General features: G+C 39.4%; 2 protein-coding genes across 2 annotated transcripts in view; one reads left to right on the forward strand and one right to left on the reverse strand.

Moving 5' to 3' along the window:
• LOC311301488 (uncharacterized protein) lies at positions 1 to 25,889 on the forward strand. Its single transcript, XM_084426663.1, has 3 exons — positions 1 to 144; positions 11,231 to 12,791; positions 24,910 to 25,889. Exons 2-3 carry the CDS (start codon positions 11,236 to 11,238, stop codon positions 24,914 to 24,916), a joined length of 1,563 nt encoding a protein of 520 aa, XP_084282789.1. The 5' UTR covers positions 1 to 144; positions 11,231 to 11,235; the 3' UTR covers positions 24,917 to 25,889.
• LOC311301520 (uncharacterized protein) overlaps positions 1 to 26,352 on the reverse strand; it is a 402,121-nt gene that overhangs the window by 53,198 nt on the left and 322,571 nt on the right. The window lies entirely within an intron of this gene.

Genomic DNA, 26,352 nt, shown 5'->3' on the forward strand with positions numbered 1-26,352 from the left:
GAAGAAGACCTGAGGAATGCGGAAGTGACGCGTGTCGCGGAGCTATGAGCGGGAGCAGCCGATAGTAGTTCCAGCAAACACACCGACAGCTCCAGCACTGAACCCCATTCATTCATTTCCAGTGTTTCTGAAGCACGCTCGCTGGTAAGTTGATGAAATTACTGTATCTTTCACTTTTAAACACTTCAGCCGTCCTCTGATGAGTCTAGGCAGTAGTTGTGTTTTATGTAGCCAGCTTTAGTTAGTGTTTATTGGAAAAGAATAGTTAACTGCAGCTAGCTTAGTGACCAACACTTCACTAATGTTCGCTACCAGTCAGAAATGTGTAAATTAAACCCTGAGGTCATAGTTAAATAATGTGATGTTGCACTTCAGAGTTTTTCTATCAGCCCTGTTTACATACATGAGGTGGTCAGAATATTAGAAATACATCTGGGGGCTGTTCCATAAAAGCCGCTTAGAAAAGCGGGGATTAAACTCCAAAACCGGACTTGAATGAGCCTAACAAATAAGTTGGGGCTAAAGTCGTTCCATAAAAGGTAATTGAAGTTCACGCAATCTCACTAATTTGATCCAGGTTTATCAAGTCTAGATAATTGCGTGTGCACGCGTTTCTTAAGCAGCCCTAGAGGTCGATCGTGGATCAAATCGATCCACCATCAAACAGCCTATATTTTGTGCTGTTTTATTCGTTTGTGACATGTTTTTTTTTTTTCCTCACTGCAAAACTTACATTTTACAGTTATATTCTCCATCTGTAAATGTTAGAAAGTCATGCAAATGTGTCTATTTTGCTGCTAATCTTCAAATTGAACAAGCGCTGCTGCGCGCATGCGCGGTAAATAGGAGCGCAATAATTCTGACTAAAATATACATTTTGCTTGGAAAATTAATATGCGATATTTTATAACACTAGAAATATCTTCTAATTATAATAATTTATCTTTAGGATGTTGGATAAGTTGCAGTGAACTTCTAGCGAACAGAAGTACTTTAGTGAACAGAAGTAGCCTAAGAAGTAGCCTTAAGAAACTAAATATATAAAGATACAAAATATAGTTTTGGGTATAGGACCTATGCTACTTAATAAATATGATGTATATTTATTTAGAATGCTGAGAATTACAGCTTTTAATGCAATAATTTTTTGGATAAAGCAAGAACCCCCAGTTTTAAATGAGTGGTTAGATTTAGTTTCTAGAATGTATTTTTTATATATTATAAATATAATATAATATATTCTTAATTTACTTTACATTATGAAGAGGATAACATGAAATTAAGAGCAAATGTATACATTTTGAAAAGATATGTGCAACTCTAAAATAAAAAAATATTCCATAAAATAAAGGAATATATATTAGTCTACATTAACTAAATTTTTATATAATCCTCCCTCCCTTTTATTTCTAGGCTAGTTATTTGTTATTTTATTTATTTGCTTATTTTATATTGAATATTTGATATTCAAATAATATTACTTGAATAACTATTAGGAATTATGTGTCATTATAAGAGTTTGATATAAATATGTGAATGTTACATTTTTATTAATATTTATTTATTGTTTTTTGTCTTTTCCCCCTTAAATCATATGTAAAAGTGTCCAACTATGTACTTCTTGGTTATTGTTCTAATCATGTGTGTTGGTGGGTATTGTCACAAAAGAAAAAGAGTAGAAGGAAAAATAAGGAATATTTATTGGGGGAAAATATGATGTCTTTAAAGGAACTGTCAATTTGTATAATTGTGTTAAATGTGTTTGAATTGAAAGACATAATAAAGTACATAATAAATATATATATATATATATATATATATATATATATATATATATATATATATATATATATATATGTATATGTGTGTATGCTAAAATATTTGTTATTTGGACATTAGGTGTGCCTTATTTAGAGTTTTAAACCTACTTGTGTATTTTTATGATATATTCAAATGTAGGCTAATATACTGTCAATTACTAAGCTCAGATTCATCTTACCAGTTAAAATTCATACTGTGCTTTTGTAATTATTTATTTTTAATTTTGTGATTTTAACTTCTGCTTTACAAAGCTTTTTTTTAGATTGTGTTCTAATGTTCTTCTAATAATCATAAACATGTACTACAGCTGCCAAACAAACCAGAGAGAAATGTATTCATAAGTCTATATTGTCTAATTTCTCATTGTAGCCTTATTTAAGTTGATTTTCTGTATACTGTGTATTTATGTTTGGACTAATAATGGTTAATAAAGTCCAATAATGGTATGAGAGAGTGTCAGTGGTAATATCATTGTGTTCTTGTCGGTCAGTGTTAGAGGATCTGTGTAACAACTGAGGCTTAGCCTGACAGTTAGCCTGCCCTGGACCAGGCTAGTTTCCCAGCATAAGTTGCCAGGGTAACTGAGTTTGAACTTTTTTAAGTTTGCTTTATGAAACTGAATCTACCAAAAATAAGCCTGACTAACCGAAATAAGCCTGGCTTATATATAAAGCAAATAAGTAGGGCAGCACTATGGAGAGAGAATTGTGTCTTTATTACATGCGAGAAAATAAATGATCTGAGAGAAAAAAAAAAGTTTGAGAGAAAAAGTTTTCATACCAATAGCAAAAAATAATAATATTTGAGACTAAAAAAAGTATTTTCTCGCAGAACATAAAAAAATATAAATTTGAATTTTTAAAAATTATTTCTGAGAAAAGAAATCTCTCTCAAAATACTTTGAAAAAAAACTCTCAAATATATATATATGTTGCTATTAGTGTGAAAACATTTTCTCTAAAAAAAAAAGTGTTTCTCTCAAAACGCTTTTCTTTGCTCTCGATGCAATTTCTTGCTCTCTTGTCAGGATTCTGCTTTGACTGTGAGAATTGTGTCATGGGCGGGGCCACGTTCCTATTGGCCAGTCGGGTGAGCATCGTCTTGTCTTGGGAGTCGAACTGAATCATTATACCATTGTTCGGTTCACCCGCATAGATGCCGCCTCTGCCTTAGTTGAGCACGGACACTCCAATGTTTGGGTAAGATGATTCACGGTGATCATATGCCTGGTTCAGATTACAAGAATTTTGTGTCTGTTACGATAATCACGGTGTCAGATTACACGATTTTGACTCCTAAAAATCTTGTCATGTCGTGGATGGACAAGAAATATGTCAGACTACACGTTGCTTTGAACGAAGTTAAACTGAGAGAGCGTGGCGTTCACAGACACCAGAATGAACGAGCTTACAATAACGTTCATCAGGCAGTAATACAGTAGGCTACTTTCAGTTCACGTTCACCCAAAATATGAACGAGTTCATGAACTATTGTTCAATGAACCGTTCAGGCACAACACTGATAGTGCTCTATAGCCTACCTATAGTGAGACATACAGATGCTAAACACATGAATAAAAATCATTTTAGGTTATAGTTAAGTTATAGGTTCAAACAGGAAATGTACCATATTGACCTTAAAACAAAATTGTTTATTCTGAGTCCGAGTAAAACTGTAGGCTACAGGAGGTTGTATATGATGAACTAGGGCTGGGCCTGGGCGATATATCGGATGACATTGTTATGCGCATCTCGTCAGTAAAGCCGGGTTCCTTGATTAGTAGTAAATCGCCATCTCCTGCTTTCAGATGAAGCGGCATTAACACAGAGCCGTAGTTCACTGACAAGCTGAGCAATATCGCATTAATTATCGCAGGCAATACGTCCGTGATCTAAGATCACCGTGAATCATCTTACCCAAACATTGGAGTGTCCGTGCTCACCTAGCAGAGGCGGCATCTATGCCGGTGAACCGAACAATGGTATAATGATTCAGTTCGACTCCCAAGACAAGACGATGCTCACCCGACTGGCCAATAGGAACGTGGCCCCGCCCATGACACAATTCTCACAGTCAAAGCAGAATCCTGACACGAGAACAAGAAATTGCATCGAGAGCAAAGAAAAACGTTTTGAGAGAAACACTTTTTTTTTTTTTTTTTGAGAAAATGTTTTCACACTAATATCAAAATATATATATTTGAGAGTTTTTTCAAAGTATTTTGAGAGAGATTTTCTCAGAAATAATTGTTAAAAATTCAAATTGATATTTTTTTATGTTCTATGAGAAAATACTTTTTTTTGTCTCAAATATTATTATTTTTTGCTATTGGTATGAGAACTTTTTCTCTCAAATATTTTTTTTTCTCTCATAAAATGCTTTTTTGCTATCAGTGTGATAACTTTTTCTCTCAAACTTTTTTTTTTCTCTCAGATCATTTATTTTCTTGCATGTAATAAAGACAATTCTCTCTCCATACAGCACCCCACAAATAATAAGACCTCAATGCTAAAACCTGTAAATGTGTATAAAATCCTGAACATTATAGAACACCAGAATTTATGGCTGAGCATACAGTATCATAATGCAATAAACATATAATTTGCATAATGTGTTGGATGAGCAAAATGATCATCCAGCTTCTTCCATAATGTTGTACGCATATATTGTTAACCCTCACCCATTAACATTATTAGATCAGCTTGACATCATTCAGCTCGTCACTGCGTCATCAACCTACGCCTTTGTTATTGTATTGTAGCTTTAATTTAAAATTATGTACTTCAGAAATCATTCTAATATGATGATCAAGAAACATTTCTCATTATTATCAATGTTGAAAATAGGGCTGGTCCGAATACCATTTTTTGAGCTTCGAAGCTTTGGTAGTAATGAACATCGAATATTCGAAGCTTCGGAGAGAGGGTGCTGAACATATTCTTCTCTCTAATAAAGGCAGGAATCTCTATGTGTCGGCCGAATACTGCGATTCGATCAGGGAGGATGTTTCTAAATTGCTCTTAAACAATTAAATTACACAACTCTTCAAAGGTAGAGACATCTACTGCAGCACACCAACGATTGAAATGACAATTCAGCTATCTTGCTACCTCTGTATAAGTCTGCTTTTCTCCCTTCCAATTACGAAATCGTAGTCTGTATGCTTCTGGAACTAACTCGTATACTTTAAGCACAGCATCTTTCAGCTTTAAGCGCTTAGCAGGGGTTCGCAAAGCTCCAATGGCTACACCATCAATTAGTTATAAATAATGATTTTATTTTTTTTGTCGTCTCACAAACACAGCGAAGGCCTGCACTTACCCAACAATGAACCACCCCCAATACTTTAACCTGGCTGTTATTCAAACAACCCCAGGCACAAACCAACCAAATTATCTCCTTGTCTCCTGCACCGACGTAATACAACAAAATTTCCAAGCCTAATTAAACTGATCCACGTGTGTCTTTCCCAATAATTTACCATGCGTTAAATGCCCAATCAAACGTACTGCGCCGTATCACCGTAGGATCCAAATACAGTCAACAAATTAGGCACGTTAATCAAAACGGCTTACAATACTAAGTGCGTTTCACAACGAACACTATTAACTACTCAAACCCAATTGAGAAATGCAAAAAACGCATATTTACCGATCGATGATTCAAAATCCCGGACGAGCCCCCAAATCTGTTACAAGCCTGGCTCAAAGCAAACAACAGAGTAGGGAAGGAGCACACGCGGAATAGACTCAAACTATGTTGGCATTAGTGGAATTGCATTAGCATGGTTTAAATCATACTTATCTGACCGTTATCAGTTTGTAGCAGTAAATGAAGAGATGTCTCATCGATCACAAGATCACTGATCACATTCAGTATGGCGTACCACAAGACTCAGTACTAGGACCACTGCTGTTCACTCTGTACATGCTACCCTTAGGAGATGATATTAGGAAGCATGGAATTAGTTTTCACTGTTATTAGGGATGTCCCGATCAGGTTTTTTTGCCCTGGAGTCTGAGTCATTTGATTTTGAGTATCTACCGATACCTAGTCCCGATCCGATACTTCTATAATACATAAAAAAAGAATAAAGAAGAGCGAAAAACAGATCCAGGAGGTTCCTTATTTTTTTATTTAATTCACCTTATTTTAACATTCAACAAACAGAGCACTTCTGTGAGGTAGCTTGAACAATCAAGTAATAAATAACAAATTCTTCACTTTTGGACTTAGTGCAACAGTAAATATAAAAAAAAGTATAATATATAAACAAATAGCACCTCAACTTGAAATACCCAGCAGGCATGTAAACAAATAAAAAAATAAAAGTGCCACAGTGTTTGCAAAGCCAGTAATGTGCTTTTAGGAACTGCACTCGCCGGTTTCACACTGCACGCGTTAGCAGAGCGTGCAGCGCGTATTTTTTTCGGCGCCCATGTTAACAGATTAGAGCATTCTCACCGCATGCAGAGGTGGCACGGCAGCGCGTAGCAGGAGCAGAGCAGAAGCAGCAGTGCCGCGATCGTTTCGGCGCCGAGTCTATTTTTGCTGCGCCGCTTACGCTGAAAGTGAACTAAAGTGACAATGCATTGATCATGGCCAAAATACACCGCAGTTTTATCCAAAAAGTGCATTGATGATATCTATTGTGTTTTAAACAGTCGATCAAATGACCAACAGCAATTTAAAAAGAAAACAAATGTCCAAAAACAAACTTGTTGCCAGAACAATAAAAACAAAGATGAACCAAAAGTTATATAAATTAAATTATTAATAAAATAAGCTTATTGACAAGCCTTTTCTCTTAAATGTATTTGAAAACGAAATAAAGCAATGCCAACTTATCCATTATAGAGTAGGCCTACTCTGTCTGTACACAACCCGCGGTTCAGCCGCGCGTGACAAACGCTGCCAGTGTGAAAGCAAAACGCGCGTGTCCTGCTCCTGCTCACCATACGCACTGCTCCTGCGCTGCTTACACTCTGCTAACGCGTGCAGTGTGAAACCGGCGTAACTCTGTGCCACCGCATAACTATAGATGTGTTAAAAAATAATGAGAATATATTAGGGCTGCACAATTAATCGCAATAAAACCGCACGCGATTTGGCAAAGGCTGCGATTATTTTAAGCGCAGCTTGTCAGTGGAGTGCGGCTGATCGGTAGTAAACACTGCCCCATTTGAACACCAGAGGGCACTCTCACGCAAACACGCTAAATATGCCCCGCCGCAGAAGTACAATAACGGCGCATCATTCCAGGAAATCCCTGTCGCTCAGTCGCTGTAGCTGAATAGTCAGAAGATTGAAACGCTTTGATTAAACATGACTTATAAATGCACGACTGCCTTATTCTGTGTCAGAAGCTCATCATCTCACAGAAGGAGGAGCTCAACTGTCCTTATGAAGTGAGTTTGGAGTAAATGCATGTTATTAAATGTTGCATGTTATTAAAACGAGGTTAATAAATGATTCTCGTGTTTGGAAAGATATTTGACTCGTGTTGTTTTTTTCAAATGCACGTTATAAGTGACTCAAACTCACAGTGCTTTCAGATGGAGCAGCGTTTACAGAGCCGTACATCAATGACAAACTGCGCATAAAAAATAATCGCAGCCTTAGCGATTTTAAAATCGCGATAAGCGATCTCGATTTAAGTGCGATTACATGGAAATTGCGATTAATCGTGCAGCCACACAATATATATACATATATTTCCGAGTCCTGATCGGGAGGTAACGTCCGATTCCGATCGAGTCTGAAACCACGTGATCGGGCCCGATTTCCGATTACGTGATCGGATCAAGACATCCCTAACTGTTATGCCGACGATACTCAGCTCTATATTTCTTCACGCCCTGACAAAACTTACCAATTCACAAAATTAACGGAATGCATAGCAGATATAAAAAACTGGATGACTAGCAACTTCCTACTACTTAATTCTGAAAAAAACAGAGATTCTAATTATTGGCCAAAAAACTTGCTCACGTAATAACTTAGAATACTGTCTAACACTTGATGGCTGCTCTGTTAAGTCTTCGTTGTCAGTTAGGAACCTGGGTGTGCTCTTTGATACCAATCTTACATATATATTCAAACACGCATACCTATCGACCGAACACGTGATGCGCATGTTCGCGCCGTCTTTGTTTGATTTTCCATTTTGTCTTATCTTCACAATTGCTTGTTTTTCACCCATAGACATCTCTCTGGTTTTCATGTTGGTTACACGTCTAAGTATAAAATGCAGTCTGCATTGGCAAAACCAAAATCAGACCAACCCCTTCCACAGCCAATAACCCTCTCCCCTCCTTCTCTCCGCTAACCGAGAAAGAAGTATCTACTTCTTTTCCTCTCCTGTCATCCTATCACCTGCCCTCTAGACCCCATCCCCTCACACCTTTTACAAGCCATCTCTCCCACACTTCTACCAGCACTCACACACATCATCAACTCATTTACATTTTACATTTATTCATTTAGCTGACGCTTTTATCCAAAGCGACTTACAATTGCTATATATGTCAGAGGTCGCACTGGTTGCTCTGGAGCAACTAGGGGTTAAGTGTCTTGCTCAGGGACACATTGGTGTCTCACAGTGGATTCGAACCCGGGTCTCTCACACCAAAGGCATGTGTCTTATCCATTGCACAGCTGCACGGGTCTCAAGCTGTCTGGCGGACATCTCGACATGGATGAAGGAACATCACCTGCAGCTCAACCTGGCAAAGACTGAGCTTCCCGTCCTCCCTGCCAATCCATCTCTACAACACGACTTCACTATCCAGCTAGAATCATCATCAATCACCCCATCAAGGTCGGTCAGAAATCTTGGAGTAACGTTTGATAACCAGCTGACCTTCACAGATCACTTTTTAAAGACAGTTCGATCATGCAGGTTTGCGCTGCACAACATCAGGAAGATCAGGCCTTTCCTAACTGAGCATGCAACACAACTTCTCGTCCAGGCCCTGGTCATTTCTAGGCTTGACTACTGCAATGCTTTTCTGGCCGGACTTCCATCATGTGCAACTAAACCTCTACAGATGATCCAGAACGCTTTAGCTCATCTCGTCTTCAACGAGCCCAAGAGGGCCCACGTCACTCCTCTGTTCATCTCTCTGCACTGGCTACCTCTCGCTGCTCGTATCAAATTCAAGGCATTGACGCTTGCTTACAGATCTTTCACAGTCCCTCCTACTTTCACTCACTCCAACGAGTCTACATCCCTACCAGAAACCTACGATCGGTCAAAGAGCGACGTCTCGTGGTTCCATCACAGAAAGCCACAAAATCACTTTCCAGAACATTCTCATTCACAGTTCCATGCTGTTGGAACACTCTCCCCACCCTCATCCGGAATGCAGAATCCCCGACAACATTCAAAAGACAACTGAAAACCCATCTCTTCCGTGAGCACTTAACCGCATAAAAAAAAAAAAAAAAAAAAACACCTTCCCTTTCCCTTTAAACCCTCACTTTTCGGGCTTATGCTACTCTGAATAATGCCTGAACTTCGTATTTTGAGCACTTCTTGCGTTGTTTTTTGCCTCTTCATGATGATTCGCTTAACTTAGTCCTAACTTGTAAGTCGATTTGGATACAAGCGTCTGCTAAATGACTAAATGTATGTAAATGTAATAGGACACACCAGGGCAACAAAACACACCTGCCAGTCACATGTTCCAATACTTTTGGTCACATGAGCAATGGTTGGGTTCAAACAAAAGGTTATATCTTCTAAGTTGTGTATCAGATCCAGATGTAAATACCTGGAAATAAAAGCTGAAATGTTGATCTCTTCCCTCATATTCATCTTTTGATGTCAAACCAAAATATTTTCAGTCTACAGAAAAATTAAAGGAATTGCCACTGATCCAATATTTTTGGAGGGGACTGTATATCTCCAGATAATAATTGGCAGATGCAAATTATAAATTTTTGCCATTCACTTGCCTTTTGACGCCACCTTTATCATTGTGCTTGGCTGGATACCAACATGGATAGAGAAATGTCCATGAGGATTTTCTTCCCATAACCAAGTTGTTTTTAAGTAAAAGTTTGTTTGAGTGAGAATAGCAATTAGCAACTATGTAATTTTAGGGTTTTAGGGACGTGTGATTTTAGGGACGTGTGATTTTTAGGGATGTTTTCTAAACAGATAATAAATATTTATGTAAAAGCACCACAAGCACACCACATTTGCCAGCTGCCATCTTGAATTCCTCCCAGCTACAGGGTTTATTGTGTTTATTCTTCATTAATTCATGATGCTGACGAACATTCATGTTAGAAACATTCAAGCACTTCATCACATTTAGATAAACAGTTCAACTATGAAATGGTACAGAATGTATAGTAGATTGTTCCAAAGCGGCTTTACAGTGATAATAGGAAATTAAAGTAACAGATTGTTTTGGCTTTATAGCAGGTCTAGAATAAAGTTATTATTAGTTTTGTCGCAACTATCATTAGTTATTAACTTAGGGGCCACTAACACGACACCGTTCTAACAGAAAATCCTTAAGTTCTCTCTACGCAAACTTTAAAAATGCAAACCTGTGAAAACGTGCTGGCGTGCACATGCACATTACGAGTTCAGTCTATAGTTATGTGCGTTTGAATATATGTGCGCAGGTGTGTAGTCCTTCCCTAAAAAGTTATCCTGAAAAAAGTTTGATCTGTACAGAGGTGAAGAGGAGGAGACCTTCACAGGGTAGAGACTAGTTGACATTTCAGCAAATGGTCAGTAAAGGGAGGTTTGAGACATTTTTATATTGATTGTCAACATCAGATCAAACTAAATATTATTTTAACTGTTTTATTTTACATTTGTTTTATATCTGGTTCCCAATTTGCAACAAAGTTACCAGAATTTGTCATTTTCAACAGTTTACAAAATTATTTTTTAGGAATAATCAGTTAACAACAAGTTACTGATAAAGTTGTATTTGTCAAATATCATACAAGTTATTCACAGTTATAGATATTCTTGTTACATCAACTTTGGTAACAGTTGATGAATGTGATCAACACTGTACAGTTTGTATAAAAATTGAGACAATGGATTGATTATTTTATTGTTTTCCCATCATGCAGTAGAAAGAGCCCAGATGATGTCACTTCCTGAGTGTCACAGTTCAAATATATTTAATACTTCTTGCTAAAGAAACATGGGATTCGTGCCTATAATGTTTTAAAAATAATAATTGGAAGATACATTTTCCACAATCATGGAACGTAATCAATTTATAAAAAGGCATCCATTATCATAATATTTTATAGCAGTTGTCTACTTTCTACCATTACATCAAGGCTCACTTTCATGTCCTTTCACTTTATATTTCTCTCGGTTAATTATTTTGATGTAATGAAAATTTAATTTAATATATTTTTCTTATGTCAGACCTGATGGAAGTGAAGGAGGAGAGTGAAGAACTGATGGAAGTGAAAGAGGAGAGTGAAGAACTGAGTGAAGTGAAGGAGGAGAGTGAAGAACTGAGTGAAGTGAAGGAGGAGAGTGAAGAACTGAGTGAAGTGAAGGAGGAGAGTCAAGAACTGAGTGAAGTGAAGGAGGAGAGTCAAGAACTGAGTGAAGTGAAGGAGGAGAGTGAAGAACTGATGGAAGTGAAGGAGGAGAGTGAAGAACTGAGTGAAGTGAAGGAGGAGAGTCAAGAACTGAGTGAAGTGAAGGAGGAGAGTCAAGAACTGAGTGAAGTGAAGGTGGAGAGTGAAGAACTGACATTTTTAAAGGAAAGAAGAGCCAAGAAATCTTTCACCTGCACTCAGTGTGGGAAGAGTGTCACAAGCAAACAAAGTCTTGAGATTCACATGAGGATCCACACCGGAGAGAAGCCGTTCATATGCGATCAATGCGGCAAAACATTTCCTAGTACATCAGTCCTGAAGAGACACCTGACAGTTCATGCTAAGGAGAAGCCACATTCATGTTCTGTGTGTGGAAAGAGTTTTTCACTTCTGCTGTATTTAAATAAACATCAGAAAATTCACACTGTTGTGAGAGAGTACATGTGCTTTGAGTGTGAGAAGACTTTTACTACAGAAAACAGTTTAAAACTGCACCAGAGAATACACACGGGAGAAAAACCTTTCAAGTGTTCACACTGCGACAAGAGATTCAGTCAGTCATTCTCTCTGAAAACACATGAGATCATCCACACTGGAGAAAAACCTTACAAGTGTTCACACTGTGACAAGAGATTCAGTCAGTCATTCTCTCTGAAAACACATGAGATGATCCACACTGGAGAGAAACCTTACAAGTGTTCACACTGTGACAAGAGATTCAGGGAGTCATCAAATCTGAAATCACATCAGAGAATTCACACTGGAGAACAACCTTACAAGTGTTCACACTGTGACAAGAGATTCAGTCATTCATCATCTCTGAAAACACATGAGATGGTCCACACTGGAGAACAACCTTACAAGTGTTCACACTGTGACAAGAGATTCAGTCAGCCATCAATTCTGAAAACACATGAGATGATCCACACTGGAGAACAACCTTACAAGTGTTCACACTGCGACAAGAGATTCAGTCATTCATCATCTCTGAAAAGACATGAGATGATCCACACTGGAGAGAAACCTTACAAGTGTTCACACTGCGACAAGAGTTTCAGTCAGTCAGCGAAAACACATGAGAGGATCCATACTGGAGAAAAACCTTACAAGTGTTCACACTGCGACAAGAGATTGAGTCATTCAGTATCTCTGAAAAGACATGAGATGATCCACACTGGAGAACAACCTTACAAGTGTTCACACTGTGACAAGAGATTCATTCGATCAGCACATCTGAAAAGACATGAGAGGATCCACACTGGAGAGAAGCCGCACACGTGTGATCAGTGTGGAAAGAGTTTCTCTATTAAAAGTCACCTGAATCTACACATGAAGATCCATGCAGTGGAGAAACCACTTAAGCACAGTCTGAGATCACAGTAAGTAGTTTATTTTCATGTGCTGAGCAACAAAGCTCTTCTGTGTAAGTTAGCCACACATCACCCTATAGCCAAATCTCTCCTCTACACCTATAGCTGGTGTGTGGTGAGCACAGGACACTTTGTTGATTGATATGTATTAACTTGTGTTCAACCAACAGGAATGTCTAATTTGTCAGTTCAGATCAATGCAAAAAAACACAAATTCGCTCTGACAGCAAGTGGCGCTCATGTAAAGCAGAAATACAGCACTATACAGGGCTCTAGACTGCGAGTAAATGGTCTCATTTTGCGACCTTTTTTTTCCTGGCACACGGCAAACAAAAGCAGAATGAAACCACGCTACTTGTTTGAGCTGCGCAGCGCAAAGAGTTTATCAGCTCAGAGCAATACTAGACAGCGGTTTACTCATGGGCCGATCTCTATCACGCAACAACATTACTACACAGCGCTGGCAGATTCATGCTACTGCTAACCCGGACGTCGAAGTCACTTCAGTGATTTGGGAAAAGCACGTAAAAGTTCTGGCAGAAAGCGATGCATAAGGATGTAGTGTAACAACAAAAAAAGATTTTTTGTGTTGACAACTTGGTGTTAACTAATAATTGTTGCAAACTGGTGCAACCAACAAAATATTAGTGCATTCCAGGAACTGGGCGTCGTTACACTACATCCTTCCTTATGCATCACTTTCTGCCAGGACTTTTTCGACAGATCTGATGCCATCTGATTTAAGAATTGAATTTAGGCTGCTACATTTAACAGTGAGTTCATTTAATTCAGGTGTGAGGATGGTGGATCAGGAAAGACAGGGGAAGGAAACAGGTAGGTCTAACATTAGGTGGAAGTGTAGGGGAGGTCGGCGATGGCATCAAGTACAGGTGAGACCAGTGATGACATCAGGTAGGAGTTCTATTAGTTAGACCACACCAAACCAAATGTCCAGTATGGTCTGAAGTTCTGTTGACCAACCTATTCAATGTCTCCTTTTTGGATAAAAAAAAATAGTGCAGACAGAGATGGAAAGCCACTCACCACTGAGGAGGAATTTGAGGAGAATGTGGAAAAGAGAGGTGAAGATGAGGTTTACATTTAGTCATTTTGCAGATGTTTTTATCCAAAGTGACTTACAACTGAGGACTAAAGCGAGGCAAAAAACTATGCAAGAAGTGCTCAAAATACAAAGTTCAGGCATTGCTCAGAGTAGGTGGAAGAGAATGTGGAACAGAGAGGTGAAGAGGAGAGGGAGGTGGAAATGGAACAGAGGTGAAGAGGAGAGGGAGGTGGAAGAGAATGTGGAACAGAGAAGAGGAGATGAGAGGGAGGTGGAAATGGAACAGAGAGGTGAAGAGGAGAATGAGGTGGAAGAGAATGTGGAACAGAGGAGAGGAGAGGGAGGTGGAAATGGAACAGAGAGGTGAAGAGGAGAATGAGGTGGAAGAGAATGTGGAACAGAGGAGAGGGAGGTGGAAATGGAACAGAGGTGAAGAGGAGAATGAGGTGGAAGAGAATGTGGAACAGAAGAGGAGAGGGAGGTGGAAATGGAACAGAGGTGAAGAGGAGAATGAGGTGGAAGAGGAGAATGTAGAAGAGAGGAGAGGGAGGTGGAAATGGAACAGAGGTGAAGAGGAGAATGAGGTGGAAGAGAATGTGGAACATAGGTGAAGAGGAGAGGGAGGTGGAAATGGAACTGAGGTGGAAGAGAATGTGGAACATAGGTGAAGAGGAGAGGGAGGTGGAAATGGAACTGAGGTGGAAGAGAATGTGGAACAGAGAACAGAAGAGGAGAGGGAGGTGGAAATGGAACAGAGGTGAAGAGGAGAATGAGGTGGAAGAGAATGTGGAACAGAGGTGAAGAGGAGAATGAGGTGGAAGAGAATGTGGAACAGAGGCGAAGAGGAGAGGGAGGTGGAAATGGAACAGAGGTGAAGAGGAGAATGAGGTGGAAGAGAATGTGGAACAGAGGCGAAGAGGAGAGGGAGGTGGAAATGGAACAGAGGTGAAGAGGAGAATGAGGTGGAAGAGAATGTGGAACAGAGAGGTGAAGAGGAGAGGGAGGTGGAAATGGAACAGGTGAAGAGGAGAATGAGGTGGAAGAGAATGTGGAACAGAGGAGAGGAGAGGGAGGTGGAAATGGAACAGAGAGGTGAAGAGGAGAATGAGGTGGAAATGGAACAGAGGTGAAGAGGAGAATGGGGTGGAAGAGAATGTGGAACAGAGAGGTGAAGAGGAGAATGAGGTGGAAGAGAATGTGGAACAGAGAGGTGAAGAGGAGAATGAGGTGGAAATGGAACAGAGAGGTGAAGAGGAGAATGAGGTGGAACAGAGAGGTGAAGAGGAGAGGGAGGTGGAAATGGAACAGAGAGGTGAGGAGGAGAGGGCTGAGACAAGGCCTTACTCAGAAGATCCATCTGCCTGGCCACCACCACACCAGATTGGGGACTCATTTAGGCAGTGTATGGTTGAGAATGGCCCACAGTAATGTCCTGATGGGCCGTATCCGAGATCAGACAAGAGTAGACAGTGTTTTTCCAAAGCATACTGTTTTCGTTCAATGTCCATTGGAAAAAAAGTGCAGCGGGATTGGTTACTGTACTCCAAAAGTTCACCTGTTCACCATATAACCAGTGGTGATCACATAAATGCTTATCTGTTGTGTAAAGAATTAGCATCACGCTTACGCCAGAACATTGACAGAACATTGCAAAGAGCCATAGATGCTGAAAAGGCACACTGGAGTAGTGTTAACGAGAGTGATCGACTGCATACTCTTCCTTGCAGAAAGGAACTTGCCACTGAAGAGGAAGAATGCTAAGTTAGGAGATCCTAAAAATGGAAATTTCCTGGGTGTCCTTGATGCCATAGCACAATATGATGTCCCACTAGCAGAGCATCTTAGAAAGGTAGCCTCTAAAGAAACCACAGGATATCTTTCCTGGTGCACTCAAAATTAATTTTTAGATTCAATTTCTGAATGTGTACTTTGTCAAATTTGTGCCCAGGTCAAAGCCTCCAAGTACATTGCAGTGGAGTTAAATTGCACACCTGACATATCAAAGCAGGAGCTGGCCTCCGTAATAATCCGGTATGTTCATACAGATGATGACAAGAATGCCACCATCAACAAGTCTTTTGTTGGCTTCACAGTCGTGAAGGACACAACTGGTAAAGGCCTCACAGAAACACTGACTGGGGTGCTGGATAACCCGGGGTTGGAGTTGGCTAACTGTAGGGGCAGAGCTATGACAATGGCTCAAATATGAGGGGTATAAACAAGGGTTTGCAAGCATTGGTGCAGCAGAAGTGTCCAGAGTAGAGGTCTGCTACCCGACCCGAGTTAATGTTTAATGAATAGCCTGCGCGTGCTATTTCAGACACAACATCGCAATCAGAGGGCGGCACTGAAACCATCGACTCTAGATGCTGTTCTCTTCCTTCATAACTCGTAGTCTACTGAGAAGGATATATTTGTGTAAATAGTTGTGCAACTGCGCAAACTTTGTTTTGAAGTTTAATGTTTTGGGTTCCAGGGGAATTTGTGACTGTTTCACCTGTTCAACCACATCTAAGTTTCGTAATTAGTAAGTCCGTGCTTTTGCTCTTTTTTTTTTTTTCTTGTGTGCTGCTGACTGCTGAGGGGGCCGCTGTGCCTTGGTGAAACGGTGTTTGTACATGTAGCATATTTTTAATTATATTTGTAAGCAATCATAAAATACAGCGTATTGCAAAACAAAATAAAATAAAAAGATATTTAGTGTGAGAAACGGACCTCGGGTTCGGGTTGGGCTCGAGCTTAAAATATAACCATAATTTTCGGGTTGGGTCGGGTTAAATTATTTCGGGTACAAGCCGGGTTCGGGCTAAAGTTTGAAGCCTGTGCAGACCTCTAGTCCAGAAGCACTATTTATCCCCTGCTGTAGCCACAGTCTGAACCTCCTGTTAATGTGATGCTGCGTCATCAAACAGAGTGTGTCTAACCTTTTTTGGCACTCTCCAAAGACTGTTCACCATTTGTTCGGCTTCGGTGAAGAGGTGGGATATTCTGAAACAATTTGTGGACATTACACTGAAGCCTCTGAGTGGCTACCAGGTGGGAAGCAAAAATAAACTTCGTCAAAGCTGTACGTTTCCAGTTATGGGGGATTCTTGATGCTTTGGAAAAGCTTGAGGAAGTGGAGAAAGACGTCAAAACTGTCTCAGAGGCAAAGTCGCTGTCTGGCGAGATTGTCAGCATGGAGTTCCTCATGTGCCTCTTGGTTTGGTACAATCTTTTGTCAGAGATCACCTATGTCAGCAAGGCAATGCAAGCAGTGAACATCTCGATGGACACTGCCATTGGAATGACAGACTCTCTTAAAGAGCCAGCAGCCATATCACCCTGTAGCCCAAGACTGGTTGCCCACTGAAGCTAAGCAGGGTTGAGCCTGGTTAGTACCTGGATGGGAGACCTCCTGGGAAAAACCAGGTTGCTGCTGGAAGGTGTTAGTGAGGCCAGCAGGGGGTGCTCACCCTGTGGGTCCTAATGCCCCAGTGTAGTAACGGGGACACTATACTGTTAAAGAGCACCGTCCTTCGGATGAGATGTAAAACCGAGGTCCTGACTCTCTGTGGTCATTAAAAATCCCATGGCACTTCTCGTAAAGAGTAGGGGTGTAACCCGGTGTCCTGGCCACATTCCACCCACTGGCCCTTAACAATCGCCGAACATTGCTTGACATTGCACGCCGAATAGCCATTGAGATGGATGCTTCCCCTGAGTTTAGAGAGAGACGTTTCAGAAAGCAAAAGAGATTTCATGGTGATGATTCCAGCACTGGCCATTATGAACAGGAACCTGAAACGCAAAATTGTTGCTGCATACCCCTCTGACACTGGGTAGTTGCGCCCCTGCACATATTAGTATAAGGATACGAATGAAGTCTTACTCTAAACACAAAATACAATCAAACATAGTTGAATCATATCTTAACATAACTATACATACAAACGATAACTCCCGAAAGACAAGAAATGTAGCAGATTGCTTATGATGAAAGCACACTAAAGGACAGCTATCATTCATGCGGCAGACTGAAGCTGGTCTAACATAAAAAAAAAAAGTACATGATTTATTATAGGGAAAGATCATTTAATATGAATAAAATAATGCATAAAAAAACTATTTTCATAACACTGGGTATTGATTAGGGCTGGGTATTGACACACATTTCACAATTCGTTTAGATTTCGATTCAATATTGATTATTGAAAAAAAAAAAAAAAAATTTTTTTATATATATATATATATATATATATATATATATATATATATATATATATATATATATATATATAAAAATATAAATTATATATATATATATATATATATATATATATATATATATATAAACATTTAAATGGTGGCTGTCATAAAAACTTGCCAGCTTTATTCAAACAGGCATTAAATAGCCTATTGAAGAACAGTAAAAAATTATAATGAATATGTAATAGACCCTTTTACAGCCCACGTGATCAAATAGTTGCGCGCGCATTTTGGCAACGGAAGTGCTGTTCCCCACTGGCTCTAACGTGTTAGCAACTCCGAAAGTTTATCAAAACGGTTTCCCAGCATCAAAATGTCTGGTAGTTGCGTTTACGGTTGCACTAGTCGATATTCCTTCTTCTTCTTCTTTTTTTTTTTTTTTTTTTTTTTAAATTTTTTTTTTTATATAGCGCTTTTAACAATGTAGATTGTCTCAAAGCAGCTTCACAGAGATAAATGTATAATATAACGTAAGATTGTTTTGGCTTTATAGCGGTTCTTTAATAAAGTTATTTTCCAGCTAAAGTTAGTTTTGATTGATTCGCTTCCGTCGCAACGATCATTTGTTTTTAAATTAGGGCCGCCAAGACGACACCATTCTCTCTACACAGACTTTAAACGCGAACCTGTGAGAAACGCTGATGGCGTTCAGATGCACATTAAGAACGAGTTCTATAGTTATGTGCGTTTGAATATATGTGTGCAGGTTTGGAATTCCCTACAAACCAAACCTAAACAAATTACTGGTGTTTCCTTATAGTTTTGATTCAGAATTTTATTTTATTTTATCAATTCGGGGTAGATACGCAAATATAGTTTTCCCGACGACGCGTTATATGTAGAGTGGGAAAGGGATCCTCCATAGGGAGAGACTAGTTGGCCCTTCAGCACTGCATTGACATCGGGTCCAGGCGAAGGTCCTTCATCAGATCTGGAAACGGCCTGGATCCGGCAGGCTGCGGGAAAACCTTGGGATAAACAAAGACACTAAAATTAGCGTAGATGCCATTCTTCTCATGATGTAACAAGTACATCAGGATTTATGGGAAGTGTTCCCGGTTCCAGCTGACCTAATCTATGCAGCCTAATATTGAATTATAGAAGTCTATAATGTATTATGTGAACGCTATGTCAAAGAGATGTGTCTTTAATCTAGATTTGAACTGACAGAGTGTGTCTGCTTCCCGGACAATGGTAGGAAGGCTGTTCCAAAGTTTTGGTGCTAAATAGGAAAAGGATCTACCGCCAGCAGTTGATTTAGATATTCTAGGTATTATCAACTGGCCGGAATTTTGAGATCGCAATAGATGTGAAGGAGTATAATGCGTTAAGAGCTCGCTCAAGTACCGCGGAGCTAAACCATTTAGTGCTTTGTAAGTAATCAGCAATATTTTAAAATTGATGCGATGTTTAATAGGGAGCCAGTGCAGTTTTGACAGAACCGGGCTAATATGGTCATACTTCCTGGTTCTGGTAAGAACTCGAGCTGCTGCGTTTTGGACCAGCTGTAGTTTGTTTATTAAGCGTGCAGGGCAACCACCCAGTAGAGCATTACAATAATCTAGCCTTGAGGTCATGAACGCATGGACTAATTGTTCCGCATTTGTCAATGAGAGCATATGACGTAATTTAGATATATTTTTAAGATGGAAAAATGCGGTTTTACAGATACTAGACACGTGACTTTCAAATGAAAGATTGGTATCAAAGAGCACACCCAGGTTCCTAACCGACGACGAAGACTTAACAGAGCAGCCATCAAGTGTTAGACAGTATTCTAGGTTATTACGTGAGGAAGTTTTTTGTCCAATAATTAGAATCTCTGTTTTTTCAGAATTTAGAAGTAGGAAATTACGAGTCATCCAGTTTTTTATATCAGCTATGCATTCTGTTAATTTAGTGAATTGGTAAGTTTCGTTAGGTTTTGAAGAAATATAGAGCTGAGTATCGTCGGCATAACAGTGGAAGCTAATTCCATGTTTCCTAATAATATCTCCTAATGGCAGCATGTACAGAGTGAACAGCAGCGGTCCTAGTACTGAGCCCTGTGGTACGCCATACTGAACTTGTGATTGATAAGACATCTCTTCATTTACTGCTACAAACTGATAACGGTCAGATAAGTATGATTTAAACCATGCTAGTGCAATTCCACTAATGCCAACATAGTTTTCTAGTCTATTTAAAAGAATGTCGTGGTCAATGGTGTCAAACGCAGCACTAAGATCGAGTAACACTAATAGAGAGACACAACCACGATCGGATGATAAGAGCAAATCATTTGTTACTCTAACGAGAGCAGTCTCAGTACTATGGTATGGTCTAAATCCGGACTGAAAATCCTCGCAGATATCATTTCTTTCTAGAAAGGAACATAGTTGTGAAGATACTGCCTTTTCTAGTATCTTTGACAGAAAGGGTAGATTCGAGATCGGCCTGTAATTGACTAATTCTGAAGGATCAAGTTGCATTTTTTTAACAAGCGGTTTAATCATAGCCAGCTTAAAGTTTTTTGGTACGTATCCTAGAGACAAAGAGGAATTAATGATATTAAGAAGAGGATCTATGACCTCTGGAAGCATCTCTTTCAGTAGCTTAGTCGGTATAGGGTCTAACATACATGTTGTAGATTTAGATGATTTAACGAGTTTAGTAAATTCTTCCTCTCCTATAGCAATGAATGAATCAAATTTTTCCTCAGGGAGACTACAATGCACTGCCTGATGCGATACTGTAGTAGACGGTTGCATAGTTATAATTTTATCCCTGATATTATCAATCTTATAAGTGAAGAAGTTCATAAAGTCATTACTGCTGTGCTGCTTGGAACCTTCTGTGTTTGAAGCTTTCTTTTTCGTTAGTTTAGCCACTGTTTCAAATAAATACCTAGGATTATGTTTATTTTCTTCTAATAGGTTTGAAAAATAAGCAGATCTAGCAGCTTTTAAAGCCTCTCTGTAAGCAATCGAGCTCTCTTTCCATGAAATGCGAAATACCTCTAATTTTGTTTTCTTCCAGTTGCGCTCCATTTTTCTGGCTGCTCTCTTAAGGGCCCGAGTGTGCTCGTTGTACCACGGCGTTGGACTATTTTCTTTAATCTTCTTTAAGCGCAAAGGACCAACTGTGTCTAAAGTGCTGGAAAAGAGAGAGTTAAAAGTTTCTGTTGCAATATCAAGTTTTTCTAAGCTATCCGGGATGCTAAAATGATGAAACTGATCAGGAAGATTATTAATAAAGCAATCTTTAGTAGCAGAAGTGATAGGTCTAACATATTTGTAACACGGAGTCGGCTTTGCAGCCTTGGCTAAATGTAATTTACACGAGACTAGATAATGATCTGAGATGTCATCGCTCTGCTGCAGAATTTCAACGGCATCAACATCTATTCCATGTGATATTATTAGATCTAGAGTATGATTACGACGATGAGTAGGTCCTGACACGTGTTGTCTAACTCCAATTGAGTTTACAATGTCTTTAAATGCCAATCCCAATGCATCTTTTTCATTATCGATGTGTATATTAAAATCACCAACAATTAGTACTTTATCTGCAGCCAATACTAACTCTGATAGAAAGTCCGCAAATTCTTTGATAAAGTCTGTATGGTGCCCTGGTGGCCTGTATACAGTAGCCAGCACAAATCTCAAACGTGATTTATCGTTTACACTATATATTTTTACATTAAGCACCAATGCTTCAAAAGAATTATATTCGAAACTTGATTTCTTAGTGGTTTTGAAAATATTACTATAAATTACAGCAACACCACCCCCTTTGCGTTTCAGACGGGGTTCATGTTTATAACAGTAATCTTGCGGGGTGGACTCATTTAAAGTAATGTAATCGTTTGGTTTTAGCCAGGTTTCTGTCAAACACAGCACATCTAGGTTATTATCTGAAATCATATCATTAACAATGAGTGCTTTTGAAGTAAGCGATCGAATATTCAGCAACCCAAGCTTTATCATTTGCTCATCTGTATTATAGCTGTTTTTTATTTGTTGAACATCAATTAAATTTTTAACCTTAGATAGGTTTAAACATTTTTTGGATTTCCAAAATCGGGGAACAGACACAGTCTCTATATGATGATAGCTAGGTGAAAGAGGCTCTATGTGATGGGATTTATCTGACCTGGGTGACGCGAGGCCGCTAGCAGACGGTTGGTTTAGCCAGTCTGTCTGCTTCCTGACCTGGTGCCCAATTTGTCATGTTTGAGCTCTAAGACTATGAGCCATATTACTAGATAGAAGAGCAGCACCATCCCAGGAGGGATGAATACCATCTCTTTTCAACAGGTCAGGTTTGCCCCAAAAACTTTTCCAATTGTCTATGAATTCTATATTATTACACGGACACCACTCAGACAGCCAGCGATTCAGTGAACACAATCTACTAACTATCTCATCACTCCTGCGAACAGGAAGGGGGCCAGAGCAAATTACAGTGCCTGACATCGTACTTGCAAGTTCACACACCTCTTTAATATTAATTTTGGTGATCTCCGACTGGCGGAGTCGAACATCATTAGTGCCGACATGAATAATGATCTTAGAGAATTTACGATTAGCATTAGCCAGCACTTTTAAATTTGCTTTGATGTCAGGCGCTCTGGCTCCCGGCAAACATGTGACTATGTTCGCTGGTGTCTCTATTTTCACGTTCCGTGTGATCGAATCACCAATTACTAGGGCACAATCAACAGAATTCTCAGTGGGTGTTTCACTGAGCGGGGCAAATCGATTTGTTGTGGTAATCGGAACGGAAGAGTGGTTTTTTGATCCGCGACTAGAGCGATCCCTCACTGTCACCCATTTGCCCGGCTGCTCAGGCACTACTTCAGCTGGAACCGAATCATGTAAAGAGTTCACTATGCTAGGCGCATCCAAAATAGTATCTAAAGCTCTAGCACTCTTACTATCCTCAATTAAAGTTTGGATGCGTGTCTCTAATTCTGAAATCTTCTCTGTCAGCCTAACTGTCTCCTTACATTTATCACATATAAATCCTACATTGCCAACAGAGAAGTCTATGCTAAACATGTGACATGAAGTGCAGGTGACAATAACAGGACAAGACATTACTCACCGTGTTTGTTGACTGATTATTACTTACCTGAGCTTTTATGAACTCAAAGGCGCGAGCGCGCGAGAGAAAAAATAAATAAATAAAACAGCTGAGCGCACGGGTGGCGCGTTAACAGGCTAGCAGTAGCGAATTAGCGTGTTGTGTTAGTAGTAACGGATGCTAGCGATGTCAATCTGAGATGTTGGGTAAGCTGTATTTAGTATAAACAACTACAAATTGTAGTAAATGATGGTTCAAAACAAAGAAATACGAGGCTAAGACGGAGCTTACAGCACCGAGGCAAACACACTCACAGCAGGCAGCGAGGCAGACAGGAGCAATCGATCAGCGATTCAATTGCAATTGCAATTCCACCAATGTGCTTAAGTTTTATAGGATTCCGACAGGATCACGGCCGTTTCAGAAGAACCGGCGGCGCCTGTGGCTGCAGGCGATTAAACGTGTTGATTGGAGTGAGAACATAATAAAAAATGCTCGCGTCTGCAGCGACACGCTGCTGATTCTCGCCATACTTCCGTTGCCAATATGCGCGCGCATGCGTTACTACGTCATCATTGTGTACAAACAGTAAAAGGGTCTATATGGTGCAGAATTTTAGCAAAATGCTCCTCTCTAGAGTTCATTTTTCTAGCCGACCAACGAGTTTATGGTCATTGGATATGGTTTTTCTGAGGTGAATGTGGCGTTACATGACATTGTTTACAAGCTGTTTTACTGACGTCTTTCCACGGTTGAAACACTGATTGAGCGATTCCATGTGATGATACGGATTTCGATAAGTTGTACTCTATCATTTAACACACTTTCAGATGCTCATTCATGTTTATTTGGTGCTGTAACTGGTGTTATTAAGGTGGAAGAGAAGATCATGTGCTGCTGCTTCTCTTGAGCTGAGCCAGAGCGATCTCACGCCACAGCGCCATTTATGTTTTTGAATTTCGTAAGAAAATGGAATTTGAATCAGAGACTGTTTCATATCAATAGTAACAAAGCACAAAGATTATTGCGATTTATTGGATGGGATGCGCGCAACAATATTCCATTAATTCATCAACTGTTAAAACAGGACGACTAATCGATTATTGGGATTTAAGAATCAATATCGGTTCGAAAAAATTAGAATAGATTAAAATCGGGAAATCAATATTTTTTTTTGCCCAGCCCTAGTATCCATCCATGGAGTTTATTATTATTATTATTATTATTAGTAGTAGTAGTAGTAGTATTATTATTAGTATTATTATTATTAGGGGTTCAAGCACTTCAGTGCTGAAACCCTATTGTAATTGTTAATTTACCCTTTGGGTAGCTATAACAGGGTCATTTTGAAAATGGGTGTGGCAAAAAAACTCAAAAGCCTATAAATCCTTAATGAAAACTCAGAACTTCATGAAAATTGGTGAGCATATAATGTGACAGCATTCTGAACAAGCATGCAACATTTTATGGAGATCGGACCATAGGTGGCACTATAACTGTTAAAAAGCTTTAAAAACCACATATTTCAGTAGTAAATTGCCTTATCTGCTTAAAGGCCTTAATGCTTGAACCCTGATAAATGCTGCTTGCAGCTTTAATTATCATTATTATTATTGCAAGTGAAGATGTTTTTTTCCAGTTCATAATCAATTAGCATTCAGCTGCAACTTCTACAATCCAACATAACAATATTAAAGTTCTGAGCTTCATTTCACTAAGTTTTCTTTCTACCGCTGTGATTTTCAGGTGCTGAAGATGAACAAGAGGATCAGGAGTGTCTGAGGATTGCTCTGATCGGGAAGACAGGAAATTGGAAGAGTGCAACAGGAAACCGTATTCTGGGAAGAGATGAGTTTGTCAGTGAATTAAGACTAGATTCAGTCACAACAGTTTGTGGAAAGAGAGTTGGTGAAGTTGATGGTCGATCAGTAACTGTTGTTGATACTCCAGGTCTCTTTGACACAACACTGACGAATGATCAAGCAGTAAAATAAATATTGAAATGTATTTCCATGTTGTCTCCTGGACCTCATGTGTTCATCATTGTGTTGAGTTTGGGAAGATTTACAGGAGAGGAGATGGACACAGTAGATCTGATAAAGAAGATCTTTACTCCAAGAGCCGCTCAGTTCAGCAACAAAAGAGTGAGAGAGAACAAATGAAGAAGATGATGGCAGATCTTCAAAGAGAGAAAACAACATGGTATGAAATGTAATTATACAGGATTCGGGAGAAATATGATGCCAGAACTAAAGCAGAGGAACTGTATAAGGAGCAGATTTGGGCTCTCAGGGATAGTTGCTGTAAAGCCTTAAATCTAGCCTTTGGTTGATTGACTCGCAGTGCATATTAATATTCTGTTTGCTTAGGATTCTGATGTTATCTCTGTGTATTTTTTCTGATAAAATTCTATTGTGTCTGTGTTTGATTTGCCTTGGCTGATTTTTTTCATAATTGTCTTTAATTCTGTTTTTGTCCAAATGTTGCAAAAAAAAAAGTGTGTGTGCTGAGTGTGGGATCTACGCTCATTTGTTGTGTGCCAACAACGGTTAGTTGGCTTGCCAGTTTATCCTTTATTATCTGGTTAGAGAGGAAGCTCAGGGAAGTTTGAGTTGTTGCTTCTTTTCTGTTATTATTTTAGGCCTTACTCTCTCCTGAAGATTTATTCCCATCTTTTGTTAAGCCTTTTTGATATATGAAGGAAATAAATACTTTTCCTTTTCCTTAAAGTTGTGTTATGTTTTCACTCTGAGACTGAGGCTGAAGTGTGTTCTGCACATATCTTTACATCTCTACGTTATTATACTTTCTTTTCCTTTGTTACCTCTCCTCCGACCCCTAGACTGGGAAGGGGACGCGTCACGGATCGCTCTGAGACTTTAGTAAGATCCAAGCGCAGCTTCATTGGAAAATCCAGAATCGTAGTCATATGCCAGACAAAGGATCAAAACACTTGCAAACAATCCACAATAAAAACACAAGAGACAAGGGAGAGCACTCAGATGTGCAACGTGACAACTACAAAACCTTGATGAGAAATAACAGAGAACATGGTATAAATAGGCTGAGACAAACAATAATGACAAACAGGTGAAAGCAATAATTCATGATGAGTCCGGGCAAAGGATTATGGGGACTGAAGTTCATGGCTGAGTGGCAAAGGTCAGAGGAGGAGTGCCCTCTAGTGGC

Source organism: Rutilus rutilus, assembly GCF_951802725.1.
Source record: "Rutilus rutilus genome assembly, chromosome: 1".
NCBI lineage: Eukaryota > Metazoa > Chordata > Actinopteri > Cypriniformes > Leuciscidae > Rutilus > Rutilus rutilus.